This window comes from Sphaeramia orbicularis, chromosome 17 (assembly GCF_902148855.1).
Source record: "Sphaeramia orbicularis chromosome 17, fSphaOr1.1, whole genome shotgun sequence".
In the NCBI taxonomy this organism is placed as follows: Eukaryota; Metazoa; Chordata; class Actinopteri; order Kurtiformes; family Apogonidae; genus Sphaeramia; species Sphaeramia orbicularis.
In genome coordinates this window covers 29245956-29255939 of record NC_043973.1, presented here as the reverse complement: position 1 = coordinate 29255939, position 9984 = coordinate 29245956, and the positions used below count along the sequence as shown (strand labels likewise).

Sequence of the window (9984 nt, the reverse complement as noted above, 5' to 3'; positions counted from 1 at the left end):
CACTCTTGTGTGAATGTTAGTTAAAAACAATCTCAGGCAAATAGAGACATTTAAATAATTTACGATGTATTTACACAATAATCCATCTTATTTTCCAGCAGGGTCTATTGTATCTTCTCTGCTTGCGATGCATCTTTTAGTCTCCCATCTTTACTTTTGATGTCTGAGGGGGAAAAAACAGGCAGTAGTTATTACAGGATTACTCCACAACACATGTCTATTAAGGCTTCAACATGGAAAACAACAGTAATGACTTTAAAGAATGTGCTCTGTTCACCTGCAGAATGGCTACAATGACTCCGAACAGGCCGATTGCACTGCCAAAGATTTCCACAATGAGGATCTTCACAAAGAGGCTGGCGTTCTGGGCGTCTGCCAGCGCTGCTCCACTGCCCACAATGCCCACACAGATGCCACAGAAGAGGTTGGAAAAGCCCACAGTCAGACCGGCTCCAAACATGGAGTAACCTAGTAGGAGAGAAATCAAATGAGTCAGAGACACAGAATAGCCAGGAATTATGGAGGAAAACATAGATCAAGTTCCCTTTTATATGGCAATCCGTGTTTAATGCTATTTTTATTTAAAGGAGTGATATTTAGCTTTTTAATAACAATAACAAAACATTGGTTTTATATAGCGCTTTTCTAAGTACTCAAAGACTCTTCCTGTTTTTAAATGGAATTATGCATTTTTAATGCAGCTAATCTGATGTTTTCACTAATTTTAACATACTCTAATAGTATATAAGGGTGCAACAGTACATGTTGTATCATAGTATCGTTCAGTATGCCCCTCATGGGGTGCGAGCATGTACTGTGGTACGGCTCATTTGTCATTTTCAAATGACATTTCCGGACAAATCACGTTTATATTAGCGCTTTGCAAGATGGCTGACTTATGGAATTCTACTGTCATTGGTTGGAGCCAGACGCAGAGATGGCCAGAGCATTACGTGGCAGAGCTGGATGCAGTGAGACCCTGTCCCAGCTGCACACAGGAGACCCCGGCCCGAGCTGGATGCGGAGTACAGCCCTTCTACTTCCAACTACCCTTCTCAATATTAACATCAGTATCCACATTAGTAAAACCTCCTCTGTCGTTGTTTGTTATCATTGACTTTCTTCTTCATCTTCTTCTCATGAAACTTCACTCTTCTTCATGGCATTCAGCCAGTATGTTAATTAGGAGCGTCACCCTCTGGTGGATTGATTGATAAACACTCATTCCAGGGTACAAAATGCATGGAAGTGTGAAGGCAGTGACACATGACAATGTTAGAAATGGACACACCTATTTACGTACAGAAAGAAACATAAATGAGCCTTAAGGCTCCCCATCGGCTCCTAGTTATGTTTCGGTGCACAGCCAGGCTCCAGCCGGGTTCTACGTCCAAGCTGTAACGAACCTTGAACCGTGACTCAAGGACCACAATACGCACTGAACCGTGGATAACCTGTAACGTTGTATCCCTACTAGTTTTTACTCACTTCATGAAGATAATATGCCAAAAAAAAAAAAAAATACTCAAACATGTTAGTGCAGGTCAGGTTTATCAAGAACAGCAAAGTTACAGTAATGGTATGAATTGCAGAGTATGAGATGGTGTATAAGAGTCCACTGTGTTGGCTGATATGGAACTACAACAACAAAACCCATGAATATACAAAAGAACAGCTGTAGAATAACCATCCACCGTAGTGACCACTATGCATGAAAGGGTTAATCGTATTTTATTGCATTAATTACTCTCATGTTTGTTTGATATATGCATCTGCTTCTTGACACCAAATCAAACGTTCCTACATGTAAAGGTATGGGTGGGAATGGAAACCCAGTATTAAACAGACCCTGAGGCTAAATAATCAAACCCCTGTGTATTGTAAAGCCTGGGCATTATTGGCTTTTCAAACAGAACTGGAGAAAATAAGCAAATAGATTTACTATTACCATCAGAACAAAATCGGAGTCTAGGACAGAGGGTAGTTCAAAACAATGCTATTGCACTTTCCTAACAAAGAATATTAATTATATAGACAATGTATGTGAAAATAAAGCAATTAGTTCTGAGCCATAGCCCGCATCTAACAAAAAGAACTAATAAGAACACAATAACAGATCAATAAGAGCAGTAGCACTGTTCAAATCATAATAATATCCATCACTAGGTATAAACACAGTAACATCAACCCAATACTAATAGTTTCATTACTGTTTGTAACAACTTAAAATACACACCATCTATCCAGAATTCTGTCACTGTTTCTAACATGATTAATAATGATCCAGATTTTGGCAATATTCTTTCAAAGGTGTTTACTTAGAAGGAATATTCCATCACTATTCTTATTTTGTTTAATAAATGTAACAACACAGCCTGACGTACCGATGGTAAACTCAACTGTGTAGCCCGTCTTTATTCTTTTAACCACCCTCTTGTAAAGCCTAGCATAGCGATTACCATGACATTCATGCACGTAAAAACCTATTGATATCAAAGTCTTTTAAGATGCTTCAATGTATGTGTATTTCTCCTTCGGACCACAATTCTATAAATTCTATATCAGGGTCCCTACAGGTTTCTACAAGTTAAATTCAAGACTTTTTAAGACTACTTAGAACACAGAATTTAATATCTATTTCACAGCTTATTTCATGGCCAGACTGGCAAAAATTTGTGACTCCAACAATTTAGGAAAGTGTAATTATTGACTCAAATGCCTTGAGTCATTTCTCACCAGGGGCTGCAAAGTTATCAATACTTGGTTCTTAATTTCAGCATAAATTATCGTGTTGGAACTGGTGGAACTGAGTCGACTAACGTTACTTTCTTTGCAGCTTGGACATTAAACAGACACATTTAAACACAATACAGCCAACAAGTTTATGGCAACATAACTTCAGACCTACCACATCAAATTTCATACCTTTTAAAGACTATTTGAAGGTGTTAAATGCAGATTTGTAAGTTCAAGACTTTTAAAGGAGTGATATTTTGCTTTTTTAAACAGAATTCTGCATTTTAAAACATTTCTCTGTGGTCTACATAAACTGTAAATGCTCTGCTTGGGTCTGAATTCTTCATTAATTCAACTCCACAGGTCCATCTTCAACCATATTTCTGAGCAATGACACCAGAAAGATTATTTTGAGTGCTGGCCCTTTAAATGCAAATGAGCCATTTCATGCCCCACCCCCTCCAGGTTGTTGGCTGTGCTGCTCTGTCCCAATCAACCAACAACTGAACATTCTAGGTAATTGGCTTGAAGTTTGGACATATTTTCAGTTTTTACAACAACCGCTGCTGCTGACAATTATGTTGTACTCTGAGAAATGTTCATCAGAAGTCTTGACCTTATACGTGCAAATGTCGTGACGTAACTACTTAAAATATAACAAATTAAGAAAGAATTGAAACGAGTTGTAGAAATCCACTCCATTTTTGTCAAAATGAATATAAAGATAGCTTTGCAGCATCTGGAGGGTTCAAATTCAAACTTTTGGAACAATTAGGGTCCAAATACACAAATAAATGTACCAAAGACTAATAAAAGTGGGTTTAGAAAAATATGACTCCTTTAAGACCCCTCGGGAACCCCGTATATGATCAAGGCTCAGAGTTGAGTGTAAACAGGCATGAGGTTGCGTGCTGAAAATATGCAATTACAAGAAAAATATTTAGCAAGCATATTCTGAATGTGTTGAATTCATATCTAAAAAAACGCCCCTGAAACCTGAATAACACTGAATATCCCACAATATCTGATAAAATGCTACAATCTGAATAATTCAGCTTAATTCAACACATCAAAAAAAAAATGTACAGTTAGATTCAGAACAATAGCAGAATAATGACATGGATGTAAATGTTGTCACTGTACCATGTAGTCAGATTCAGCACTTATAATTTAACTAAACACTGTTAGAAGCTGTCAGCCCTTTTCTGCTTCTAAAATCCTACCTGAGTGCTGAACTTTCTGAGCTGTTCTGTAAATACCAAGTCCTGTTTTATGTTTTTAATGTTTTTCACTTTTGTTCATCAGTCAGTTTTATGTCTGCCACTTACCAGCTTGGTAGTTCCTTGCCCCGATGGTCTCAGGGGTTGTTCCACTGAAGCTCTACAGGATGAAAGAGATTATTTTTAGAACCATCAACCATCCATGCGTCACTGTCTAAATCACATATTCCTTCCATCCCAAGTGACTCAAGTTTCAAAGCGCTGTTCCCTGTACCCTTTTTACCTCTGAACTTCCTTTTACCTGCTTCAACAACAAAGATACACCAGAAAAACTGTCTTTTTTTTTTCATCCCTTTAACACATCAATGAAAATGCTTACCTCAGCCATGTTGCTAATGACAATCGCCATAATGATTCCATAAATTGCTACAGCTTCACAGAAGATGATGCTAAAGGCAAACAAAAAAAAAAAAAAAAGAGGGAAAGTGAGAGGAGATACAGCTAAATGGGTAGCCTGTTCCACGTTGTTACTACACAGTGATGCTATGAACATTTAAGTATTCAGAGGTGCTCATGTCATCACATTATTAATAGACTGTGTCAGGGTTCTGACAGAGCTGGACAGGTTTTGATCAGGAATAAACCTACCTGACCAAATTCTTGGTTTTGATTCGTGGAGCCTTGACACCACCACCAATGATGCTTGAGCCTGTGATGTAGATCCCCCTGGAAAACATTAACAACAACCGTCACATCATCTTTACATCTACAGGGAATGATTGGATATAGAGATTCAACTTTCCACCATTTCAAGTTGCACCACGGTACTGGATAAACTGACGGTTATCAAATCAAGCTTAAGGTTTGTTGTATTTGTTCAAGAGAGATTGCTTTTTCCAGATCTTCTGCTCATTTTTTTTTTTGCTTTCCTTTAGAAAGATGTATAACACACTTAACGACTATGTCTATTTTCAACAGGGTTTCTGCAGGTATCAGCAAATGTAACTGAATGCTTTTTAATGGCACTTTAAACAAACTTAATGCCCACGTCCAACTGCAGATACAGTTTTATATATAGTTTTATGACGGTTTACCGCTGACAGGCTTTAACCAGGTTCTGAATAGTTCCTCCTCCAACCACTTCTGCTGAAACTTGCATTTTCCCATTTTTCCGACGTTTGCTAATATTCCCTGTGCTCTTTTGGCATGGCATGAGCACGCTCACAGCACATTGCATTTCAAGCATCCAGTGTTTTGACTAGGGCTGAGTGATATAGGCAAAAAAAATATGTCAATTTTTTTTTTTTTTTTAGTTTCCTGATAACGATAATCTGACGATATCCTTTAAATGTGAATTTGTTTCTTTTTCTTTTTTTTTTTTTTTTTTTACAAAAAATGCTGTATAACTCTACTTGCTTAACAGGACATCTATGAATAGACACAGCATTTCAGAACAACAGCTCTTGTTTGTTTTTAAAGTGCTTCATACATCTTCTGCAAAACATGGGGGGGTACATGTATGTGAGCTAGAGGCTGTAGTTATATATGTGGGTGTGCAGTCCACAACTAATGTAACTAATGCTGGGGTGAAAGGAAATCTAACATGCTTTCAACGTCCGACTCCCGGCTTCCGTCTTCTTAAAACTAAACCATTTCCAGACTAGTGATGTGGACCCACGTCTGCTATGAAATCATCCGCTGAGACGGAGACGCCTGCATACTTCCTACATGTGAGACGATGTTTTGTTTTGGGTGCCACCGAGTGACCATGAGACTGAATCCTGTCCGCTGATTGGCTTCTGAGGCACGCATTCGGCCAATGAGGACTTTCATGTGCCTCTCCTTTACCATCTATGCACCGTCCGTTTGTTTTCTTTTCGAGAAAGTATGAATACTCAATAATGGAAAATTGCACATCATCAAATCAACATTTACGATATTATCGTAGGCGATATATATCACCCACCTCTAGTTGTGACTTTGTGTATCAGCCATAAACAATAGCCAGTTAAGGGGTTCCACCTGTTAATCATCACACTATACTTCCAATCAATCAATTCCAATCAATGTTTATATAATCAAAATAAATCGTAAATAACAATGTTTTTTTTTTTCATCAAGTGTATTTAATTTTTTAATGTCTCTGGACATCGAATTTAATGCTTTTAATGCCATTTAAGGCCTTAATTTTCCGAAAATCTAATTATTGACTTTTAATGCTTTTTAATGACCCACATAAACCCTGTTCAAATAGGAGGCTTTTTACATACCTCTATTAAAATTTGATTAAAGTATCAATCATAGAAACACATCTACTCAACCATTTTACTTTCATTCTTTTAAGTATCACTAATACAAACAATATTAAGTGTGTAATACTGTATACCATTGTTATACCATGAAAATCTCAGACCACTGGAGCCCTAACAAATATATTAGAGGGGAAAAGAAAACTAAGATTTCACTGGTCTACAAGTAAAATGCCTACAGAATAAATGGAGTGAAACTTTAGCAAGTGTGAGTCACTAATAAAGAAAAATAAAGTAAAAAATGCTGATTAGCTTCTATTTCCAAGATAGACTTTTTTATCTACATGTGAAATTCTGATAATTAATGAGAATGGGTTTTACTGAAAAGGAATGTTTGTCTCAGAGCTACCAGATCTACTTCAAAACAGTCGACAAGTTACAATACATTCACTATTCAGGTTCTTTCTAGTGGAAGATTTATAAATCTATTCCATAAATATACATAAACCAATATATGTGTAACAAAACTTTATCATAAACATTGACAACATCAGCTAACCAGCACTTTTGTCACTTGTTTTCCAATTCATCTTAAGGTATGTAAGCATTAGCACATTTAATCTCAGAGGCAGATCATTTCTAAAATATTGTATACCAGTGTTATTAACTCTTCTCTTTCTTCTCTTGAAAGGTGTAAGCTACATCTTGTGTAAGCACAACTTATATATTTTGACCCACACACACCCCACATGTTATTGTTAAGCTGTGTTCTCCCTGTAACATAAAAATACTCTTGAGCGATACCGTATTAGTTTCCAGTTCCACATTTAAGCCTTTTGGATGTTCATGGAAAGAGGAAATTCTTTCTTAGAGCCCAGTCGTGTGTACATTTAAGTCACAGTCCTTGTCTAAAGACTCACCAGGCTGCCCCAACCACAGACAGGGATATGGCCAGACCAATGCCAAGGTTGGCCCACATGAAAGGAGAGGTCTCTGTCAGAAACCTGTGGACAAAGAGTTACAAATGATGGACTGCAGAAAACACACTAAATGAAGTAATGTGCACAAGCATTATGATCCTTATATGCCACATGTTACATCAATTTTTGTTTGAAAATGTTTAACCACAATGCTTTTCAGTCCACAATGTCCCGAAGAAGTATTTCTCTTTCTTAAATTTGGATTGAGCTTATGTGATGTCTTTGTGTGCAGTTTTGAAAGGGAAAAAAAAATCTAAAAATGCAGCTCTCTATTATACATTCAGGGCATCAGTTAAGTCACACTAAAACACTCAGTCAGTCATATCAGTAGTGCATAATAAAGCCTCTTCCATGAGACAGGCTGGCATAAAAATATTGGCACGGAAGCTGCCTTAACTTGAACTGCAGTACTTGCACTACTTACAGTGTAATAAAAAATACCTGGAATTGACTTTTGATTCGACTTGTCATGTGAAAAGAAATTTGTTTTACCACATCACATAAAATAATATAAAAAGCTCTGAATCTACCACAAAAACTACTGTAAGTTAGTTCTTAATATCAAGCTTGTCCCATATCAGGCAGACTGAAAATAAAACAAAATTATTTATGGTGTAACACTGTAGCAGTAGTATTGTAGTTGTGCAATTCAGGGAAAGTCGGTCTTTTGTGATGGTTTTACAGTTATGCTGATACAGTGCTATGCAACTCTTAAACAGCCCTAGATTTCAACATGAAAATAACTCATAGGTAGCACTGTGCCACTGGTACTTACCATGCCACATCAAATCGGAATCCAAGGTCAAAAATTGTATAGCAAATACCTGCAGGAAGAAAAACATTACTTAGATCAGAGCTGTCGGTATTGAACGATATGTCTATAAATCAGATTGGATGAGAGGAGGACAGGACACATACACTCAATTAAAGAACAATAATATAGACAAAGATGATACATGTCTGATTAAACATGTTTGAGATTTTTCATCCAGTGGCTGGAAGAAAGAAAAGACGGAGACAATTCCACTGAAATCTAATGATTTTTTGTCAAATAATTCAGAAATTCACCAAACCAGCTTCCTTGTGCATTCTTTATTCTTTATATTATTATGTGTTAAACAATCTGATTTTGAGAATGTTTAAAGTAAGGGCAAGTAGATCTAAAGGTGATGAAGTACAATATTTAAAAAAAAAAAAAAAAAAATCAATAACTGCTCAAACATGTTTCAACAAATATTCATCACATATGGTTTACTGTCATATCCTGCCTCCATTGCATGAAGCAGAGCAAATGCACAAAATATGAATATGAAAAGAGGTAACATTACTGTGATAAAGACAGGGGGAGAAGTTGCAGGTGATGTGTGATAGCTCACTCTCATGTGAGAAGTGCTAGTGTAGTTCCTGTTGTGAAGGTTTCGATTATATCTTGCAGCTTAACGCTAAAGGGGCTAACATTAACTTTACAATTTTAAATACTATACCATTTAAAAATATTCCCTGCAAATAATATATCACACCCCCAACACTTAGGTCTGCTAAAGACCAATATTATTAACAAGTCATTAACATTACTCAACTGTCTGCAAGTGGTTAGCTAGATGCTATAAGACGTTAGCTTAATGCTAACCAGGGGCTAATTGGGCTCGATTATAACTTGATTTTCTTATATTATACGACAGTCTTCAAGCAACAGACCGAAAAAGGGGCTTTGAAATGGTTATTTGTCATATTCTAGAATATCATCAGCTCCTATATATGAATTAATTGACAAACATTAGCTTAAAACAAGACGGAAACTAGCTGCTAGCTATCGTACTGACAATTAGCCAGATCCCGAGTACAACAGTCAAATTCACATGTAGCAGAAACTAACCGGTTTTACACTGTCACTACAGGTCTGTATAGATACAGAGCATTTCATTCATAAACACCCATATTCTGGCTGCTGTTGAGGTGAAGTATAATCTTACCGACGATTAGTATGGTACTCCAGAAGGCCAAAGTGACCCCCGTATAAAGAATGGCGTGTCCGTTCATCATCCACTCTAGTAGCATCTATCTGGTGGTTTTCCTGCTAGATTAGCAAGGGTTCTTTGGCTCAAATCTAAAATTTGACGCCAGTAAGGTTACGGAAAGGGAATATTACTGTTTTCTCTATCGGTCGATGGAGGAGGGAAGCCTGAAGAGCATCAAAAGGAGAAGCTGCGTGATGTCAGCTGATCCAGCTCGACTAGCATGTGACCTGTGTTGTGCCGAAAACTGCTCCCTCTTCCTAAGTCAGCCATGAAGAGGACAATGTGCACCAAATTCACTTTAGTTAATTTTCACAGTTAATTTTTCTCTTTTTTTGACTGTAGGGTATGAAATTAATTGTGAATTGTTCAAACTCTGAGCACCATCGAAGCTATGTAGCAATTAATTAATGATATTGTAAGATACTACAGTTACGTTTTTTTGTTTGTTTGTTTGTTTTTTTTAATCTGTTTAATATTAAATAATGTGCAAACTGTAAGGTATATAAAACTTTAAAATGTTAAATTTTAAATAGAAAACACACAAAATATATAACAATAAAAACAGATACTACATCACCCTGGGCTGGGGAGGCAGTTTTCGGCAGGGGGCAGAATTCGGCACAACAACTTGGAGCTGAAGGGCTGCGTCCGGTTACAGCTTCTCCTCCTCTTCTCCTCCTCTTCTCCTCCTCTTCTCCTCCTCTTCTCCTCCTCTTCTCCTCATCAGACGGCTACAAAAACAACGCCGAGTTTGCATACAGGATCATTTAATTTTTCAACT

General features: G+C 37.1%; 1 protein-coding gene across 1 annotated transcript in view; it reads right to left on the bottom strand.

Annotated features, from left to right (window-relative positions):
- The window catches only part of atp6v0b (ATPase H+ transporting V0 subunit b), an 11043-nt gene extending 1624 nt beyond the window's left edge, over positions 1-9419 (bottom strand). The window contains exons 1-8 of the mRNA XM_030160517.1: positions 9159-9419; positions 7961-8009; positions 7126-7209; positions 4605-4682; positions 4336-4405; positions 4065-4116; positions 278-468; positions 1-163 (exon numbers count right to left, since the gene is read on the bottom strand). The exon at positions 1-163 is cut by the window's left edge and continues 1624 nt beyond it. Coding sequence (XP_030016377.1) covers positions 137-163; positions 278-468; positions 4065-4116; positions 4336-4405; positions 4605-4682; positions 7126-7209; positions 7961-8009; positions 9159-9243 — 636 coding nt within the window. The 5' untranslated portion in view covers positions 9244-9419 and the 3' untranslated portion in view covers positions 1-136. The remainder of the gene's footprint in view (positions 164-277; positions 469-4064; positions 4117-4335; positions 4406-4604; positions 4683-7125; positions 7210-7960; positions 8010-9158) is intronic.
- Positions 9420-9984: the final 565 nt, after the last annotated feature.